At 34.2% G+C, this 22,223-nt stretch overlaps 2 protein-coding genes across 2 annotated transcripts; one reads left to right on the forward strand and one right to left on the reverse strand.

Moving 5' to 3' along the window:
• Nucleotides 1-701: 701 nt before the first annotated feature.
• LOC147067247 (uncharacterized) lies at nt 702-6,298 on the forward strand. The gene is made up of 4 exons (XM_085953796.1): nt 702-880; nt 1,053-1,170; nt 5,093-5,221; nt 5,776-6,298. The coding sequence occupies exons 1-4, from the start codon at nt 783-785 to the stop codon at nt 6,199-6,201; spliced, it is 771 nt and encodes a 256-aa protein (XP_085809922.1). The 5' UTR covers nt 702-782; the 3' UTR covers nt 6,202-6,298.
• A 67-nt stretch (nt 6,299-6,365) lies between these two features.
• Nucleotides 6,366-20,386, reverse strand: Mcm6 (minichromosome maintenance 6). Its single transcript, XM_085953794.1, has 15 exons — nt 20,165-20,386; nt 19,026-19,443; nt 17,347-17,538; nt 16,314-16,483; nt 15,318-15,441; nt 14,782-14,920; nt 14,422-14,579; nt 14,082-14,234; nt 13,701-13,868; nt 13,298-13,435; nt 11,962-12,149; nt 11,102-11,223; nt 10,681-10,827; nt 9,812-9,960; nt 6,366-8,849 (listed from the first exon to the last, which is right to left on the reverse strand). The coding sequence occupies exons 1-15, from the start codon at nt 20,254-20,256 to the stop codon at nt 8,727-8,729; spliced, it is 2,481 nt and encodes an 826-aa protein (XP_085809920.1). The 5' UTR covers nt 20,257-20,386; the 3' UTR covers nt 6,366-8,726.
• Nucleotides 20,387-22,223: the final 1,837 nt, after the last annotated feature.

The raw sequence follows: 22,223 nt of genomic DNA on the forward strand, positions 1-22,223 counted from the left end.
TCAAACAAGTCTTTCATGGGAAAACAGTTAAGAAAAACCCTCTTCCGAATATTGTCCTTATGGGTCCAACAAACAAAAAGTTCATCCTTTAGCGGGATGTTCGGCTTGAAATTATCAAGTGGATCATTTTATAACATCAAAGATGTTCGCCCAGTCTCTAGGGGGTGTACCCCGTTTTCTACAAGTTTAGCTCTCACCTAGGACTTTGAGCCCGAGTCTCATTCTGATGTACATTCTAAAGCTACCCAGTTTAACTCTTAGGGTTTCCAAACATTCTTTTACCTCTACCGGTAGACCCTGGAAGGGATCCGGCGGGGTCAGAGTACTGCCGGCCGTATCCGCTTTGGAAGAGGTACCTGTAATTGAGTGAGGAGGGGGTGGATCATCAGGATTTGGAGAGTCAGGGGGCATCATTTTATGACGGAGCCTAGCTTCCTTGCGCCTGTACTTAAAATTTTGTATTTTGTTGCCAAATAGTGTAGGTTTCATATGAGGCCCTTCTGTCAGTCTATTCAAGAAGGTCTATCTGTATTTAGTTATGGTTTCGGCAATGTCGATTCCATCGTGTTTTGCATTGATGTGTTTGATGCTATGGTGAGCCTTGAGTTCGTAGACGATTCGAAGGCATCTGTTCTTTAGATAAGTTTGTAGGGCTGTACTATATTTTTTGCCGAAATACTATAATTCCACTTTGAAAAGATGGCAGCACTGGCACCAGCCACCGTTGACAGTTGACAGCTCACATTCTTACATTATTGTTTAATTCTCGTTTTCCTTTCATCATGTCTATTGAAGAAGCATCTATTAATTTTTTATGGGACGCAGCCACAACATTACATAAATACGAGCGCATCTATAATTTAATCCGATGTAATCTATTGTAAGGAAAATATACGATTTTAGGTTATAATTTTTATGTATTTAGAAAAATCACATTTATTTTATAGCTAAGAATTATTTGATAAATGGATCAGGTTTGAATTCAAAACCAAATCTCTCACTATAGGTTAAAATACGATCTCACTGAATTATTACTCCATTACCTATTTCAGAACGAACTGTTTCGCTAAATCGGAATTCAAATTTAAACTTCCACCAAAGGCTTTTGGTGTCAATACACGATGTAGCAACTGTAGCACAGCTTGGAGTGACAACAAGTACATATCTAAGGTTAGTATTTCTATTGTCTTATATAATTAGATTTACTTTCACTTATATCTTATTACATCGCAGCAAGTGCAACCGGGATAAACAAAATGAAGCTTTTGTTCATAGGGAAAGCTAGAAATCCTAAGCCATTCAAGAATGTCTGCCTCACTGAACAACTGGTTGTGTCGAGTAATTTACTGTTTAATATTTAGTTTATAAATATGTATAATTAAGTAAATAAGGTGCATTGGGGTAATTCCGACAGGAATTTCTATGAGATGACTAAAGGTTATATATTTCGGTTAATTATTCAAAGTGTTTTATATTTACTGCCATTATTGTTTTACCTCTGTTTACTTAAAGAAAATATTTATGATAAATATATATTAGATTCTTAAATATATAGTTGGGTTCTTTAAATTTAGAATTTGAAATATTGAGTCATTTTTTTTGGCATTGGGGAAATTACGAACTATCTTGGGGTTATTCCGAAATTATTCAAAAGTTGATTTTATTGCACTTTGACCGAAGGTTTACCTTTCTTTTTTAATCGTAATTACTCCTAACACAAAATATCATCAATTTTGTTAATAGTATCCATAATCTCTAACTTTTGTTAATATTGATTCGGAATTACCCCAAGAAAAGCTTGTGGTTCTCAACATGTCAGTTAAGTATTTAGGATTATAGGGATTATGGAGCAGGATGGAGCAGAGCAGGTTTATTCCCGGTTGTCACTACCAATTTTGTACCCACTGGTGACAAATAATTAGAAAAAATATCCCAATATGACACAAGTACCTACCACCTTAAATCAATAAAATAAAGACGAGGAAAATCAAAGAAAGTGATAATTTTTAAAAAAAGTGTTTGAGTCTACTTAATATTCTTATTTTACTACCTTGATAGAACAATATTTTTTATAAAGATATCTTTTGTTTACTGCTTCTTGCATAGCAAAATAAACTTTCTTCATACCCATACAATTAAATTAGTCATCCTTAAAAATGTTAAATCAAAGTCGGAACTTGTTGTCTTTTTAATAATTCTCATCGACTTTTATGGCATAAACTTATAATTTATTTCTGCTAGCAAACCTAAAACTAAAATACGGGCTACATTGTTTAGAAAAATATAAGTAACAGAATTGCTTAAGCATGGTCTGAAAGCCTCACCTATACACAATAATGATCTATATATCAGTTTGGTACGCAATCAGTCAAAATAAATTCTATCTTCATCATTACACAAGTAATATTCTTTTTCATCAGCACTTTTTTTGTATATCTATCTTCTTCACTATTAATGACTCTGGAACGTTATAACTATCTTATCTTTTGGTCGTAATAAAGGTTAGCTGCTGCTGTGGTCTCATAATTTTTAAGAAGTTGATAGAGAAGTATGTTTCCTCATGTTTTCTTGTTTCTTCTATGAACCCAATATAGTACCTCTATTTTTTATGATTAAATACCTGACAAGCACTGAATGATTTAATTTGTAATTTTCCTTCATGGCAGGGTCCTCTTCTTGTGTTTTTTTTATACTATATCTTTATTTTTCAGTTTTAGTAGTAGTTCATCTTTGTCATTTTCTTTTGAGTTTTTTCTTCCTTTTAAAGTATTTATTCCTTTTATAAAAACATCAATGTTGTCTTTGTCATCTCTTTCAATGTGTCTTTCCTCTTCCTTTTCTTTGTCAGTTTTATCCACTTGATTTTCTTTACCCTTTAGACCTTTTTTGCATACATCTTTACTCTTAGTACAGAGCAGTGGCGAAGGGTGGAGGTAGGCTGTTAAGATCCGCCATAAACAGTGCACATTAAACTTTTTCAGACATAGATATTTGTTTTCGTTGAAATAAGACTACAATTTACAGATAATGTTGGTTAGTTTTTAAAATTCAATTAAACCCTGAGAAACCAAGCCATAATAGATAATAGTCAAAAAATACATGTATATCTATAAAATATCTAAAATTATGCAATTAAATCATACATAACTTTGAATATTTTATAAATAGAATAATATTTTATTTATATTATAGTTTGGTTTAGGCAGGGCTTAATGAATTTAAAAAAAATAACCAAGAATATATGCAATATGTATTTTTAATCCAACGAAAACAAATAACTATGAATGAAAAAGTGTGCATAATTTTGTCGTATTGCCCAAATTAGACTAAAACTATTATGGTTTCGTTTAGGCAGGGTTTAGTTGATTTTTAAAAACTAACTAACACCATCTGTAAATTGTAGTCTTAGTTCAATAAAAACAAATACATATGACTAAAAAAGTTTAGTGTGCACTATTTATAGCGAATCTTAACAGCCTACCTCCACCCTTCGCCACTGGTACAGAGAGAATTTGAATTGTTGTTAGTGAGTATCTTTTCATCAGTTAAACTTTCACCATATTTCACATCTTTTATTTTTTTTGTAACCGTCAAAGGTTCTTCCTTGTATATTTTAAAATTATCTTCAGAGTATTCATCCATCAATTCTTCAAAATCAAGACAATCAATAATATCAGAATCGCTATTTTCGCTCATGATGTCGGATACACTAGTTATGCTGTCAAGTGAAGGCTGGCGTTTTCGTTTATGCTTATTTTTTATGCCTGAAGGGCATGACTTTTCTTCTTGTTTTTATGCTGTACATATTGTAATTGCAGAATCATCCTTTTTCTTTACTCTTGATGTTTTTTTATAATTTTTAGTGGTTTTTGTTATCGCTTTCGTATTTTTGGTTTTTTTCATTTATTCTAAAATTTTCTTACATATGGCTGCAGTTATCACCTCAGCCCCTTTAGCGACACGTTTTTTTTGTCGAAGTAGTATCTTTTTTGTCCTGGTGTATTTTTCTTAGTACCAATTCTTCAACTGTTCATGATGGTTGGGGTAGTGGTATGGGTTTGAAATTCTGTATTTAGGTATTTGGAATGGCTGTTTTTCCACAAAACGCAACATAACATTGTAGATATCATAGATATAATTTTCTTTACATATTGAGAATCACTGCCAATTACTATGAAAAAGTTAAGTGTGGCTATTGCGGAATGATTATATATCGGAATAACCCCAAAGGGGTATTTCCAAAAAAAAAAAAAAACACAGCTAGGACGTTGTGTTCCTCTCACAAATTCGCAAAAAACGATAACCTATCGTAAAAGTAATCACTTATTCAAATAACTTACTAGAATTCCAAGATATGCATGTTGGGGTTATTACAAATCACCAAAAATGGCGCGAAAAACACTTGTCCGAGAAAACTTGATGCTATGCAAGTAATGTTGACACTAGCGACTCACGACGAATGACGCAGCGAGTACAATGAACATGGCGTCTAGACTAAATGTTACTAATAGGAAAATATCGCTACGATTGGTAGAATTTTTGAACTTTCGGAATATACCCATATTCGGAATTACCCAATGCACCTTACTTGATTTTGAATATAAATAAGACAAATTTCCCAAAAACACTATTTTTACGAAATACATGTTTTAATTTTTACATTTTGTATGTATGCACTATAATTCGCCGTTTTCACCAATTGGACACTTGTCTAGTTTTTGGGGTGGCAGATTACTGAGAGAGTACTGTATTGGTTATTTGTGACTTGGTCTTTGAAAATAATCTCATATCAATATTTTTTTCACTTATTTTATACATTTTTTCTTTTTCAACCTCTACAACCCATGATGCTTGAGCGGCTTATGTCGTGGATCCGAGGCTCGAACCCTGGTTCTGGCAAATACACATGTTGTTTTTCAATCTGTGTAGAGTTAAAGTATGGATCTATAGGTTGAGCAAGTGGCTAACATCTATTTGTAAAAACAAAAAAAAACTACGCTCTTTAGGATCGATCGCACATGGTCAAAAAAAAAAGAATGCGATCTCTGACAAAATAAAATAAACTATGCCCAATATACCGTTTGATTTCCAGATGCAACCCATAAAGAAGCTCAGCAAAAATATGAGACGAAAATATCGATCCATTGCCGAAAATAAAAATGGTCAACAATCAAATGACAAAATAAAAAAAGCTGAAGAAAAGTTGCATTCAAAAGTTCTTGTAAGTAAAATGCACCGATAATAAATATTCTCGGTACTGTTCGGTTATACGGAATACAGCGGAAAACACATTTTGAAAATAGCCGATAAACTGGATTATTTGTTTGGTTGGGTTAGGTTAACCTAACAAATAATCCAGTTTATCGGCTATTTTCAAAATGTGTTTTCCGCTGTATTCCGTATAACCGAACAGTACCATATTCTCTTTAGAAACTGGCTGTTCTGTAAATATAATCTTATTCTAAAATAATTTACAATAAGCCGGAGAACTTAATTGTACAGCAAAAAACAATTGGCAGATTCTTAAATCTTATCTATATAAATAAGATGGGTGGGCCATATTTAAAAAAATGCTAGACGATAGGACACTAATAATCCTGACCAGCCGGGTACCTTTATGGAAGCGACCCGATGGCAGACTGAAGACGAGATGGATTGACTATGTGGAGAAGAACTGGAATAGGATAGAAAGGCTTGTAGCACCAAGAAGACTATTTTAGTATTTAAGATATGCAATATCGTAGTTTTTAATAAATAAAATTTCTTTCTTTTTAGGTGATAAAATGCTTGTTTTGTAATAAATCAACTAAAGTTAGCATGCGAAGGAAATTTCACACCGATAATGATTCCATAAGCACAGCTTCAAGAAATATCACGCCAATTGTTCACAATCGGAGTCAGATAGCGGCAGTCAGCAACAAAAAGTCTTCTATTAACAAAGAACCTATCAATGTAATAGCTCAACCTAGTAAGAATTCATCAAAGAAGAAATTGCAAAAACTCTTGTACCAAACTCCCAATTCTAAACAGTCGGCTAAAGTCCCTGTTTCTATGGAAAGTTCAACTTCAACAGCCAAAAGAAAAAGACAACGCGACAAGTTTGCAGGACTGAGTAAAGTGGCTTGTATCGCATCAACGCCTCCGTCAATAAATGACAATCCATTGAGACTAATGTTAAAACCGAGAAAAGTTATTAACTGATTGATAGGTCCATTGATTTATATATTATCTTGTGCACTGAATTAATTACCCCATCCATTGTATTACTGTGAAGAGAATAAATTTGTATAATTTACAATAGCCTTTTTGTTGCATTAAATTGTTGATAGCACATTGATTGAATGATTGGATAATAAAATATTTTTACTATTATAGCATAATTTTATTAAGGTAGGTACATAGGTACTAAAGTATTACAAATAAAATAAAATAAGTGGTTACAAAATCTAGAATAATGTACAATTGAAACTTTAATATTGTCAGGAATTTTACATTACAAACATATTACAATTCACATTTTCATGAAACCATTTTTAGTATTAAAAAAGGGCACATTTTTCTATTACGACAATATTCCTTTTTTTTCCAATCTATCGATGTGTAGAATGTCACATAATATACATAAGTAATTTCCAATGAGATTTAATTTCGCTGCCCACTGGAGAACCAATTGTGCAATAAAATTGTAAATAGACCACTGTCGGTTTGGGCTTACGCTTAACTGCACAGTATTAAAATAAAGCCTTATTGGTCCGCATACCACCTCTTACCAATTAATAGAATAATAGACGCTCGCGACTGCCTTCAAAACATCAAAAAACCTACACGAAATTAGGTAAAACCCCCCTATACGATATCTCAATGGTGATTTCTATTCAAAATTAATGTTAAAAAAAATATAATAACTTAGTCAATCAACAGAACTTATTTAATGGCCTAAAACTTATGAAACTATTGTATTTGACAAAAAAAAAAAAACACAAATGAAGAAAACCAAAAATAATAATATGTATGTAAGTTCTAATGTGGTGGACTGTACAAATGTGTTCATAGCAGTCTAGAAATATATTGTCACTGGGATAGACCTGATAAATTAATGTCTAATTCAGTATGCGCAACTGAGATTCTATTATTGTACAATACATAATTAATTATACATACTGAACTAAAGAGATGCTCGGTGGAGTAGTGGCAGACAGTCTGCTTCCAAAGCTCCCACAGATTTGAATCCTGCATCTGGCAAATTCATATATTTTTTTATGCATTCGATCTAGAGCAACGACCCAATTGGTCAAACAAACAATTTCACTCTGCTTAGCCCATATGCTCGACGTCAAACCTCCCTGCGCATGCCAAAATGGTAAATGAATATATCAATATTCCTTCCTTGTTTAGAAACAAACACTATTTCATTACAACTATCGGTTTCCCATTTCCTTTTTTTAATTAGATAAGTTCCTTTCAGTGATACATAATACTGTCACACATTGTATATACCTCATGAAAAATCTATATAGGCACATTTCTGTCATATAAAAGCTGATGTCAATTCCAGAAGGGAGTTCACCAATAGCATATCGTCGGTGTTTTGTAAAAAGGGGGAATCAACCATTTTGGCGAAATTGAGATTTTAATGAAAAAACAATATGTACCTCTCTCACGTTGTTGTGTAAAAACGGCGAATTTGTACCTCCACAGGAAAGCACTTAAAAACGATGATCGTAAGGGCGAATATCCACTTAGTATTATGAATAAAAAGCGAATGTGACATATTAAACCTTTTAAAATATTATATTATGAGGACAGTATTCTTTCTAAGCTTTATTATAAACTTTTTAGACATTTATAATCATCCACAGGTAGTTAACAAATAAATGTCAAAAGTTAAAAATCCTCCTGTAAAATAGCATTTTGGTTAATTCGCCCTTTTTACAAAACACCAACGATATTATCCTCTCTACACCTTTCAACAAATTATACAGTTGGTATAATTTTTAAAACAGGGTTGCTGTCAAAAGTTAAAAAAAAAACTCTCAAATTGGAATAAATGTTGCCAAGAGATTGTCATCTTGCTCCACCGGGTTGAAAAAGAAAGTGAATCGTTGGGCCTGCCTAAGAATAAACAAATCGACATTACTGATTAACTAAAATATGTCTTATAAAGGCAAGAGGATGGCAGACACATTTGTAGTGGTGGAGATGGATGTCACTCTCCTTAGTTTACTGCTACATTCTCCAGTTTTTTGGTCATATAACCCACAGGGAGAACAATCTAGAAAAGAGAGTGGAGTAGGCCGGCAGACAGACAAAAAAATAAAACATGCTTATGACTATTGTTCTAATCAGGGCTAGTAAATGATATAACCAACAACAATACGAAAAGGTAGAATTGACATAAATTAATTGTTTAACATCACAGTAAAATATTGGGTAGTCTGATATGTAACTAGGTTTACAGAGTTATGCTTATAGTCAAAACTTAACAAAGACTTAACTTTTCCCTTCTAACTGAGGATTAACTGATTACCCTGACCAATAGCTTCTAACACCTGTCAAAAATAATGAAAATTGACAAGTGTCTCATTTTGATGGTCGAATGGAAGGGCGGCACTTGGTTGATGCTGTTAACTATCACATAAATGTGCAGAGTTTACGTAAATATTACATAGCCTAATACATGTATCGGTGAGCTTTAATTAATCTAATAAGAGTGTAATATAGAAGTTCTATGAATCGACAACATAATTGGGGTGAACTACGAGAAGTGGATTGTCTTCGGAGTCTTCGTCTTGGCTCGGTTTTGATTTGCCTTTGAGGCCGACGGCTGACAGAGGAATGATCACTTGATCCTGGAAAAAAATAATAAGACAAAATTTCAGACCCTAATGATTTCACCATATTGATGAGATGCAATCTAATATTAAAAATGAAATGTTATAACTTTGCATATAAAGCGGTTACATGTTCGAATCCTGTTTCACGCATATTTAATTGAGTAGCTTGGTATCAAAATCAGACCAACATCAAATTCATGTTTTAATTGATTATGGTAATGCAGGTGATGCTCTTTTCAATATCTTGATATGATTTTTGAGTTTAAAGTTGGTATGTAATATGAAAAGCAGACATTTTACACCCATGTTCGCAAATCTCCTGTAAATTTTTGTAAATGGCTTTGATACTCATGTACTACAATTATGTGTTGACCACTATATGAAAGGATCGGGGAATTTCGATTGCCACAAAAATGATGCTTGTGCAAACATTAGTGTTCTCGATATTCCTATACGGAGTCGAGTCGTGGACCCTGAAGGCAAGAGAACGGAAGGCAATTGATGCCTTTGAGATGTGGTGTTGGCGCCGAATGCTTCGCATTTCTTGGACGGAGCACAGGACGAACCAGTCAATCATCCAGGGACTGAAGATAAAGGAACGGCTCTCGACGATATGTCTGAGGAGAATTCTGCAATTTTTTGGACATATTGTCAGGCGCGGACCAGACAACCTGGAGAGACTGGTAGTTTTGGGTAGCCCCCAGGGAAGGCGAAGCAGAGGAAGAGCGTCTGCGTGATGGAGCGACCAAGTGAAAGAGCTGACTGGGGGCACCATCCATTCTGCCCTGAGAGAAGCGGAAGATCGAGAAGGTTGGAAAGTCTTGGTCGCTCAAAGGATGGCGAAATTTAAATGTGGTCACGATCCTCAGCCATGAGTGCACGACCAAGAAGAGAGAGAGTGAAAACTGCTCGCAGCTTATTTTTTAACAATGCCCCATGTAATCGTTCAATCAGCACCGAAATGAACAAAAACTCACATGGTATATAAGTCGGTCAATGACTTTTTCCACTAGCGCCTTACGTTCCAACAATTCCTCTTCGGACTCAATTTGATCAGCAATCTGCTCCAAATACCAATTGATGACATCATTTTTCCTCATACCTCCTCCACTACGTTCACTGTCATCTGAGGGAAATTAACATTGAACATGTACATATTAATATCATTCCTCGAAAGAAAAAATGTAAAAAAGAATATGCCAATTATACAAAGAATGAGTGATTGTATATACTAAAAACCCATTTGTATATAACACAATGCATACAGTGCAGTGGCGTGCGGTCCATAGACGTGGATGCAGCGCACTCCTAAATTATTCCAAGATATTTAATATAATATCACAAGCAACAAGTCAAAAAGTTACTAAAACTATTAATAATCTGCAAGTCGTTCCGAATCGCAGATTCATTTGTTTCACACTAATCATACATCTTGTATTTATAATAAGAAGTTTTTTTATACAGTGAACTGACATGGTTTAAATGAACTGTCATATCAAATCAGAAAATAATGAATAAATAGCCAAAGCAGGACATCACAATAGGCCACCAAAAGTGCTACGAACACCGAGGATAGTAATTCCTATGTAGTTACCAATTCAACTATCATAAAATTGATACAATAAACATAATAAAAAAGAATTGCCATCAAATGCAATACAAAATGATTGGAAGAAAAAAGGTTTCGCAAACAAAATCTTCAACATGTAGTAGTCACTGCTACGTATCCTCTGATACGATATGATGTATTAATATTTTGTCATTATTTGATACGATACCTATACCAATTGTTGATACTTTTGTTTTGATATGACATCCCTAATTTGAATAAATCATATTTGATTACCTGTAGTTTCCATGGCCAGTTCCTCATTCCTCATATAAATGATAAGCATGTTGCTGAGTGCTTTGTAATCCTCAAATGATAAAGTCAATTTCTTTTTACCAGAATCTCCATTTAGTGAACCGTTGTGACCATTTGTTCCGCTATCATCTAATTAAAAAAAAAGTCATTAGAAACATTTAATAAAAAACAAACTTACAACAATATAATATCTCAACTAAAGCAGGTGTTTAGTATGATTCCAAAATTTTAGAAACTGTGTAATGAACAGGCTCACCCATTCTGCTAATTTATTTTGTTTTAGGGCACCATGAATGAAATAGTATGGAATTACTGTCCTATTATATCTCGTTAGCATATTGGGTAATTTTTTTCTGTCCTTGGGTAACTGAATAAGATAAGGCATTATAAATTAAACACGTACCTCCATGGCCATTGGTGGCAGGTTGTTCGGTGTCTACATCCATTGTCGGTTCAAACTGAGGCTCGTCCTCATCTAAATGTATATCGGGTTGCTCCACACGAATAATAGATTTGTTTAACAGCCTGCAATGATAAGAGGACAATTATTATTAAACTTAATATATTGATGGGTTAATGCCAATGACATTATTAATGGACAACGCACTCAATACAGTAGCTAGCTAGTAAATTCGCGCATAGCAACATTCGCACATGTATAGGTAGACGTTACGCAATATCCATTATGCGATATCACGCATCGGGAATTTATAGCAATATCACCTTTATTGTAATGGCGTTAGAAGAGTGTTTCTAGTATCAATGTTCATTTGAGCGAACCCGTTCGAACCGCACCATTCGGCAGACCCGACAAAAAGCATCAGGAATTTATAGCAATATCACCTTTATTGTAATGGCGTTAGAACAGATTATGCCATTCGGCAGATCTGACAAAAAAGTGAGTGTCATTTTCTTTTCCAGATGCTTCGTCCATATTAATGTCATTGGTTAATGCACATATATATGCCTAATTTTTACCGAAAGTGTATTAATATACACTTCTGTGTTTAGTACCTGCATCCTTTTGCTATAAAAATATAAATCCTAATAAAAAGAATACATTTTATATGTCACTGTCTGTCCATCTGCATACTAAAACTTGTCTCATTTTTAATAGATCAGAGCTCTGGACCTGCGTATGAATCTGATTATGTAATACTTTTCGTACAGTATCCACCATCTCAGGAGTCACCGCACACCACTGGTCAACAGGATAGACAATATTATCAAATTTTAGTCGTCCTGTGAAAGAAAAAAAGTTACCTGTAAGCTTCTTGGACATGAATGGCGCCGACTTCTGAGCTGCAGTGCAATTTGGCCATGGCTTCCGACAATCTGATCATGGACTCAAGCTGACGCACGGTGATTCTCCAAGTGGACTTGGTGCTTCCGCCCGTACTGTCACGCTGTCGGAGAAGGCCATACTGTTCCACAAGTAACTTTGCCGCTTCCTATGAATAAACAATTACAAATTAATATTAGTTTTGCAACCAATTGTACTGGCTTCTTTGTTCAAGGTCAAAGATGTCATTTGTTGCGTTTACAATAATATTGCCTGAATGTATTTGGATCTACGGCATGGATATCTGCAATGCTTCTTCTCGGGCATGTCAGCGCGAGATGGATCATGGCCACCTCAAGCAGACTTCTCTGTTCGTGTGATGTGACCGTGACCGCTCCACCGCAGTTGTTGATTTCGATCAATCTGACGACAGGTTAATAAAAGTGCTCGTAGAGCTCATGATACCAACCTCACAGATTGGGACAAGACATTTACAGGATTCTGCGCTCAAACACATATAACTTCAGTGAATCACTGATAGTCAATGTCCACACATCATATCATCATAGCACAATACTGGTCTCAATAGTGTTTTATATAGGCAGACTTTTTTGTTTACAATACTGTCTCCCCAAATCGTGTTGAGATAATAAAGACGGAACCCATTTAATTTTTCCAATTTCAGATTGATGTCAGTTTGGTTAAATTGATAAACTATGGAGAAGTCAATAGAATGTGTTGGCAACACTGAAAAATTGTTTATGAATAAAATGCAATTGGCGCCTCTTGTTGACAAATACGCTTTGGTTACTTTATTTCGAATTAGTATGGTTCATTTTATAAAAGTGTAAAGCATTTTTATCTCACTGCATCTCTAGCAAACAAATCTCTCAACGCACTTTAAACTCGCTACAAATACACGTACAATGCGAAATTACTTACAGCTAGTATAAGTATTTGCCGGAGTATGTAATCTTATTTTCCAATTTCACCACTTTCATAAATTTCAAAATAAAAAAAAATGAGCTACATTACATCTACACATAGCTATCTATACCTTGGGAGGCATAGTCTTCATCATTTGGAATGAAAATAACAAAGATGGCAGCTATTTACTATATGTTTTTAGATATTGTAATTACGTAGGTATATAAAATATTGCAGTAGTAGGGAGGCATAGTCTTCATCATTTGGAATGAAAATAACAAAGATGGCAGCTATTTACTATATGTTTTTAGATATTGTAATTACGTAGGTATATAAAATATTGCAGTAGTATAAATATTCTATAAAGTAATAAAATAGCATTTTACTAACCTCTGTAATAATTGGTTTGAATGACCTAGCAAAAGCAATATATCTGAGTAAATCCTCTCTGGTGTAGAAACAATCATACGTATCTTCTTTATTGCAATGCAAATCCACAATTTTTCTTGCAATCGCGTAGTCAATCATCTGGAAGAGAAAAATGTAATATGTTATAATATAACTTACTACGCAGTTGTATAGTTTTGTTCTGAGAAGTCGACAGACATGATCAATAGAGCAGTAAATTGTAACCATGTTGTGCAATATAATATGCATTCATAAAAAAGATTTATTGTTTACTTTGTGACGATATTACTACATATGTAGCAAGAAAGAAATGGAAAGGATAGTACTCGCCCAAGACACCCTCTTATTTCATGCTAAACCATATAAAAGCAAACATGTAATTTACCTCAGTACTCTCGTCAATAAGAATGAAGAACAAATCGAATCGAGACATGATGGGGGCACTCAATGCTACATTTTGTTGAAGTGACTTTGCACGGTCGTATCTGCCACCGATCGGGTTCGCTGCAGCCAGAATAGATGTGCGAGCATTCAATGTCGCTCTCACTCCGGCCTGGATAGACAAACATTAAAATTACTAAACTTGTATTTCTTATAAAAAGATAATCAAAGTAAATAAATATACCTCTGGAAAAAATATTAATAGTGTGACTAATTTATTGACGTTGAATATTTGTTCCCAAGTAAACCAAACTGTTATTACAGTATCTCTAAATAAATATGTTCATGAATATTTAAGGGTATGGATGTGGGAAATACGTTTTACCTTGGCAATAGATATAGTCTGCTGTTCCATGGCCTCATGAATGGCCACCTGATCCTGCGGGTCCATCTTATCAAACTCATCGATGCAGCACACTCCATTGTCTGCCAACATCAGAGCGCCCGCTTCTATCACAAAGTCAAAAGATTCCTCATCCTGCAAATCATTATTTCCTATCATTTTCAACATTTTTAATAAAGATCCATATTACAACTGAGCAACCTTTGATGAAGGATTAAAAGAGCAAGAAGGTGGATATATGTTATCACGGAACCGTCGGCACATCTTTCATTGATATAATTGGTAAATACTAGTTAAATAAATAAGTAAAGAGTGTAATTACCCTAACGACAGCGGCTGTCAAACCGGCAGCAGATGAAGCCTTTCCGCTAGTGTATACAGCTCGCGGAGTGATCTCACTAACTTGCTTCAGAAATTGAGATTTCGCCGTACTCGGATCGCCTACTATACAGCAATTTAAATCTCCTCTAAGTGTTGTACCTGCAAAAATCATATAAATTTACATTGGAAGGATGGAGTGAACAGAGATGCAATTCTTGATGACACGGATCGGAGACGGGTTGCATACGACTGGCCTAATTGGAAGAAAGTAATGGAGGCCATGCCACAGATTGGGCTGTAGTGTCATTGAAACATTACTATTACCTTAAATACATGAAATAAATTAAATTATTGTTTTTACCTTCCATAGTGGTCTTGGCAACACCACCAAACATCATGAGTAAAATGCCTCGCTTTACTTCATTATTTCCATGAATGCTCGGGAACAAGCTAGTTATCAAATTTTGATATAGATTTCTATCTCGTGACATTTCATATACCTGTCAAAATAATAACAAGACAGACATTAAATATCTAAAAATATAAAATGACAAATAAATGAAAAGAGCTTTGATAAAGATAACAAGACTATCAAATTTTTAATATTGTGTGATCAAACTAATGATACAGTGCGAATTGTATATTCTGGCCAACAAGTCAACATTCGCCACTCGGGAATTAAAAATCCCCTCTTTTCTTACATAACGTCGCTGTAGGATTGGTTTGTCGAATAGACCAAATGTCAAATGTTCAGGAAACGAAAAACAATTTCATTATCCTATATTTAAATACATGGAGGTATTGCTAGTGACTTATCAGCCAGAAGACAAATGCCATTGTATATTATTTGATAGACGAAGGTAAAAAAAAACTTATATGTACATAAAGAATAGTAACCTTATCCCATTCTTGGTCAGTCATTTGCTTTTTCATATCTTCAGAGGTCAAATCGTCGGCAGGCAATTCAGACATTCCAAATCTTCCTGACGTTGATTGTACACTGCACGCTAAGAAAGCCGTCCTACAAGTAGTCATTGATTATTACTAATTGGAATCACTAATAGTACTAAAATCTGCGAGTGATACTCTAGATCAGTGGTTCTCACGTGAAATTTAACTGTGGCCGCACAATTGACATTGACAGTTCATGGAAACGTCTGGTGGCCGCACCAAATTTCACTTTTGTTGCGATTAAAAATTAAGTAAAGCTAAATTTTATTTATTGAAAAAATGGATCAATTTATTTATAGACAAGTCCATTTAATAAAAGAGATTTGAACATTTTAGTAAATATCTATTTATTTAAAAATAATGCAAATGGAAATTCCACAATACTTACTCCTTTTTTCCAATGCTTTTGTTTGACCAAAAATTATTTTAAACGAAATTTAATGAGGTTGCCAGTGTGGACACGGCATAAGTTTACATCTGTCAACTGGCTTCGATATTTGTTTTTTATGAAGTGCATTACACTGCATGATCTTTCACAGTATACAGTAGTAGGAAAAATCGACAATATTAATAAAGCAATTGTTGCCAATCCTTTGAATTGACTTTATTCTCAGAAACGGACTATTTCACACATGATCTCATCACAAAATCACATTATGGATCATTTGAGTCATGTATATTCAACCAATTTCATAACTTTATAAATAAATTTTTGAAATATTATTCTGTGAAGCTCTGGCAACAGCAAAATCCTCTGGTGGCCGCACATGAGAGCCACTGCTATGCAATCAAATATTGACAGTAAAACTGATGTTCTAAGGGGTGGAATGATGGAGTGACGGAAAGAACTGACATATTATATTCAAATATTTTGTAAGGTTAGCTTTTGACAGTTGATTATAGTGATATAATAATATTACTAAGTAGAAAGTGTTGTCTTACTTATAATGCAGTTGTCTTACTCCAAGCGCCTTTAGTCCCCTAACTCCTTCTGCTTGACCGTCACCGCCGCCTTTGCGAGAAGTGATCTCTGCTTTTGTTCCCGGGAGTGCCAAAGCTCCCACTTCTGGGACCACTATCATGGTTCCCGTGAAGTCATAACGATCACCAGCCTAAAATTAGTAACAAATTGGAATTATGAGTCTAAGCTGGTTCGATACAATTTATTTAGACGTATTGATTTCCAGGTAAGTAGGTGTGTAATAAACGTAAGATGTATACCTCCTTTTATTAGGTACCTATTAGATTGGTAAAATATGGCCAATTTCACCACCAGCAATCCAACACATATTTCAAGCGCGATTCAACAAAATCTACCGATAATGATTTAGAGGTTAGGTTTGTAATATTTTAATATTCATTTTAAGAATAATACAAACTAGTGGCTCGCCCCATGTGCTTTCTACTTTATACTGAACAATATGAATTACATATAACTATTGTGCAAAGCTTCCCTCAATGAAAAATCATTAATGAAGGACTCCTAAGATCTACCCTCTTAGGATCCTGCCATAACTGTATACTAATCTGATGAAAAACATTATTGGAATAATATTTATAAACACAGAGTAATACTTGTATTATGTTAATTAAATTATTTTTTCAATGAATGTCAAAAGATTTAAGAATGTAGCATTCGTTATTGAATATACATAATTTGGTAACATACATATTAAAAAAATATTTTTAAAAACATGTTGGTATGGGCGGGCTCTAATATTGATTGAATACCAACGAACGTGCCTTACCAATAAAGCCATCCGTGCCATACCTAATTACGATGAAATTAACTAACAGCTATGTGACTGAAGTGTATAGGTAACTGACTTTGTCAAGGTACATGGCCCTACGCCCTAATCTTTCTCAGTCTCTCGCTTAGCCTTCAGTTTTTTATTTTCATAATTTCAAGAGTGCACGGTAAAATCTACTGCTCCAATGCAAGTATTACATATTTAGATGATAGGGATTGACATACCTGAACAGTCTCGACGATTTCTGCCCGGAGAATTACCTCAACAGACCTCGGTATACAACCCCGAGGCAACTCTGCCTGCGTCTCTTGGATGCGGGCTTTCTGGAAGTCCACAAACACACTCTTGTCCGTGTCCAGCATGAATCGCCTGCGATTTGAGCACACTGGGTTTCTGCATATCGTTGGATTGGTGAACTAAAAATAATGATTTAATATCATTCTACTTAGACAATACTTCCAGATATCATATCCCAAGCACTGTTCATTTTTACTTGTATTGAAAATCAAACTTAAATAAACCCTTCTTTTACCATCGAACCTTCTGTGGTATTCTCTATTAAGATAGTTGAAGCAAGTTCCAGTCTGTCACTCATAACCCCCTCCTCGCAATTTGTTTGAACACTATAGAACAATGTCTTTCTACGGGTGTGCCATGAGTATCGATACTTATCTCTACTATCAAGATTCAAGACTGACATTTCTAGATATTTGACAATAAGTTTTTGGGAAAACATCATGAACATGATCTTTGATCTAATTATCTTGTACATCTGCACATAATGCAGAATGGAAAGTGATCGAAGTATCTAATTATCTAGTAGGTATAATCACCCCATTTTTATGTCGGCATCCATCTGGACATTTCTTGTCGGCATGCGACCATAAAAACCAATTTGCCACGCATTTCACAGATTCAGAGTTCATTCCTCCTCATTTAAAAGTGTTTTAGTATCCACCTTTCAGCCGCCAGACAAGACACGCTTTTGATTATACTCCTCTCATGTACACATGCTGTATGAGAGAAATAATATTATAATATAATATATTATAATATAATGATATTATCATTGTTTCACCAGCGACACCACAAACTTTGGACTGTACTGACCTCCATTTCGAAGCAGTTAGGCGCATTCTAAATATGTACTCAAAAACACTTACCAGCACATGCACTGTGTAATCAAAGAAAATATTATACTTATTGTATAATTCAACTGTGTCTCAAGAATTGTTTGCATAATCAGTGTTCATCCTGAAGCAACCCCTAAGCAAAAAATTCCAACAGACTCTTCTGCGATTCCCGTATTTTTCCGGAACCAAATGGCTGTTTGTAAGTACTTGCCTATTTGATTTAAAAAAAAAAATTCATTGGCTCTACAATTTGGTGTGGATAGTGTCCGCCTCACAAAGAGGTTTCGTAACATTTTTATTATGACAAATTGATTGGAATTGGTTCTTGAAAAACAACATGTAATTTTTTGCCAGACCCGGGATTTGAATCTGCAACCACGTTACCAACCGGTCATTGCGGGCTAGACTAGGGTAAATACAATATCATTATCTGTAACACTCGTGCCCTGCGAAAAAATCTACTGGTGAAATAGTTGTGCACTGCTGATATAAACGTACATCCAAACCCACTTAGGTTGCGCCAATGTTGCCAACAGTACTATCATTATAATTTAGAATCCGCGAAAAATGTAAAATATTTATAATTTTACGGAAATATGCCAAACATACTATAATTTTGAAGGATTCGAGACAAAAAATTAATACCATAATTTTTACCCTTTTGTACTATAATTAACATAGAAATATGGCAACACTGATTAAGTCTGACGACACAGATGGAAAAAATTTTATATACTGAGACAAACTTAAGGATTCGATTGGCTACTAACCTTAAATTGCTGCTCAACATCTTTGACAATCGTCTGACAATCCAAACAGACAAATGTTCCGGAAACCAATTCGGGATGGACGGGATGAGTTCTGACGACCTGGCCAGATATCCTGATCAAAGTGCCAATTCTGGCAGTTGTCAGTTCTCTTACTTTGTGACGTGTCGGCACGTCCACAAATGAGACATAAAATTCCTTCTTCTGGAGAGTTTTCTTGGCCTCTCCCCCGCTCATGACATAGTTACCTACTGCTTGACAAAGGAAGGGAAATATTCTGTAATACTCTTCGATGATCGTTGTTGCCAGATGTTGATTATACTTTTCTACATCTTCAAAACTAACTTCCAGTGTACTTAACTCAGGTCTCTTTAACAGCTCAGCGGGTGATAAATACTTCACAATATCATCTTCTTTGAACCTAGAAAAAAATGTTATAGGTAAATTTTATTAGTAGAACAACTTTTCAAAAACATTGTAAATATGTTGACTTTCTTTATTCATTACCTACACATGTCGACTAAATAGGTATGATATAAAGTTGTGGTATTTATATTTCATTCTGAATTATAATTCTATCAATAAATAATCTAATTATATTATATTCAGTCGACACCAGTGGTGTGCGGTGACTTTTGCGTATTAGGATGGTGTTGAAAAACACCATTGATTATTGGCAGGTGATTGAAGTAGTATGGTATCTGATGTTGCAGAGTGGTAGCTATGATAATATATTCTAAAAATATTTAAGTATGTAATATTAATATAGGACCTTATCGATGTTGGGTTTTGGTTTGTTTTTTGTTCTCAAAAAACATCAATCACAAAAACGATATGGAGTACTATAAATTTACCAAAACTTGAAATACAATCTTCCAGACGTCTGCTCCGAAATGGTCAATATGTTATGAATAGTTTGATGTTAGTATGTAGGTATCTACCTATCATTGTAGGTATTGCAATGTAAAAGCAGGTATGGTATCCAATATGATGAAAATAACACAAATAAACTTGATATTTACTCCTCCAAGAGATCTTACAGTTTTCTATACTATTAGATATTATTCATAGATACCTACATTAGATTGTTTGTCGCAATCCAATATGTTTATATTTTTCTATAATCTAAGATGTTTACTTACTCTTCTAAAAAGTCCTGAAAAAGCTTTTGGCAGCGAACACCTACTTCATCTTTCACACGTAACTGTCCAATATGAGCATCAGCCACATCCATCTCGAATATTTATGATATTCAAGTTTTATCAACAAAACCCAAACTTAGCGCAGTGTCAAACTGAAACGAAACGAATCAACAACCAACGTGGGAACGTGCAACTTCTTCTTGAGGTATTGCTATTGAAATGGCGCGAAACATTTGACAGTTTGTTGTAGTACAATAAAAAGCTAAAGCGTAAGCCGTTATATAGGCAGTAAAACATGATAAACATTTTTGTTGTATCTAGTCAGAATTATTGGTACCCACCTTAAGCTTTTTAGATCGTTACATTGATACTATTATTTGTTTTTAAAAGTTAGTATCTGCATAAGAACACTGTAAAATATGTCTTAAATAAGTAATTTAATAGGTAGGTACCTACCTAATAATTATTACGTTTATTTTTAACATTATGAAATTTATTTACGAATGATGATGAAACTACAAATTTCTAATGCCAGCGCTCCATTGGCGAGCCAAAAGTCCGAGGACTATAAATCGTCCGATTTGTCTATACTCTGCTACTGATCAACGAACGAATAAAAAAGTCGAGCTGTCTAAAGTGAAAAGTTACGATTCTCGTAATGTCTTCCGATAATCCTATAATTTTGTGTTATTTATATGTAGACTTGCATAAAATAATATAGCAGTGAAAACAACACAAATTTTACGATTTCTTTTATGAATTTCATAAATACAAATAAAAAAATAATTGGTAAATCTCTCATTTTGCATTTTCTAATGTGTAAATTAAAAAATAATCAATGAAAATGTTTAAAACAATTACAGATTTTTTTTCGGTCCGAATGATTGCGTATTAATGTCAAATTGAATTTGCACAGTGATCGACTGACGAAGTCTGGCAAAAATATCAAACATGTTTGAAATCCAACGAGCCTGGTCTACGGATTAAAAAGTCCGAAGACTGTAAATCGTCTGACTTGCGTGCCAATGGAGCGCCGGCTTAATACCTAGGTACCTACATAAAACATATTGATGTACAAAAAATGAACCACTTTGAACATAAAATATTATCTGAATTAATTGAATATAATAAATTACGATAGAAAACAACAGTGAAAGTTCAAACGTTAATAAATCTGAATAAAGTTATAATTTCATAATCTCTTTGTACCTACTCAAACCAAGATTTTAATTTTACACCGTCAAACACTCAATAGTTATTAATAATTATTTATGTATTTGATAATAATGTTAGGTAAGTACCTAGGTAGGTACCCAAAAGATTATGAACAGTAGGTAGGTATATCAAAATGATGGAGGAGTCCAATCATCTCTTTGAGGTACCTAGGTAGATTGTTTAATTAAAAAAATAATACAATAATTGATACGTATTCAAAGTTGTATAATCATAATAATGTTGTCTTAGAGGACCTAAAAAAAGGCCTCGGAATTTCTAAAAATCTCCGTTACTTTTTTGTGAGAATCAAAAAAACCCACCTAGGTATACATTTTCAACAGAAGACAACGCGTTGGTACTAGGTATAATTTTTACCGAAATACTATAATTTGGTGACAAAAAGATGGCAACACTGCACGGCTGCATGTGATGCCAACAGTGTTGCCAACCGTACTATAATTATAGTATTTGTACTATAATTTTGGTCCGCGTACTATGTACGATATAAAATAGGTATAGTACGCCCAAAATACTATAATTTTGAAAATCGTACTATAATTTTATATAAAAGTACTATAATTCAGCATTTGCCATTTCGCAATCGAGTGGTCTTCGAAAATTTGGAAATCTGCGGCCCGCGGCGAAATATTTTTCCTAAAAAAAACAAGCCGACTATGAAAAATCGGGAACCTGCGGCCCGCGGCGAAATATTTTTCCTAATAAAAACGAGCCAACTATGAAAAATTGGGAAAATTTTCATTTTCAACAGATGACAACGCGTACTATATTTTATCTCCAAATACTATAATTTTGGAGGCTCTGTACTATAATTCCACTTTCAAAA

This window comes from Rhyacophila brunnea, unplaced genomic scaffold, assembly GCF_057557595.1.
Source record: "Rhyacophila brunnea isolate RB1 unplaced genomic scaffold, BYU_Rbru_1.0 scaffold_4, whole genome shotgun sequence".
Taxonomy (NCBI): Eukaryota; Metazoa; Arthropoda; class Insecta; order Trichoptera; family Rhyacophilidae; genus Rhyacophila; species Rhyacophila brunnea.

What these genes read in the sequence shown, in the direction of transcription:
- LOC147067247 (XM_085953796.1), top strand. Translation starts at nt 783, where the DNA reads ATGTCTATTGAAGAAGCATCTATTAATTTTTTATGGGACGCAGCCACA. An exon ending in TTAATCCGATGTAATCTATT is followed by an intron (nt 881 to 1,052) that starts GTAAGGAAAATA and finishes TACCTATTTCAG; the next exon opens with AACGAACTGTTTCGCTAAAT. An exon ending in ACAACAAGTACATATCTAAG is followed by an intron (nt 1,171 to 5,092) that starts GTTAGTATTTCT and finishes TTTGATTTCCAG; the next exon opens with ATGCAACCCATAAAGAAGCT.
- Mcm6 (XM_085953794.1), bottom strand. Translation starts at nt 20,256, where the DNA reads ATGGATGTGGCTGATGCTCATATTGGACAGTTACGTGTGAAAGATGAA. An exon ending in GTAAGACAACTGCATTATAA is followed by an intron (nt 15,442 to 16,313) that starts GTAAGACAACAC and finishes GACTACTTGTAG; the next exon opens with GACGGCTTTCTTAGCGTGCA. An exon ending in TTGACCGACTTATATACCAT is followed by an intron (nt 8,850 to 9,811) that starts GTGAGTTTTTGT and finishes ATTTTTTTCCAG; the next exon opens with GATCAAGTGATCATTCCTCT.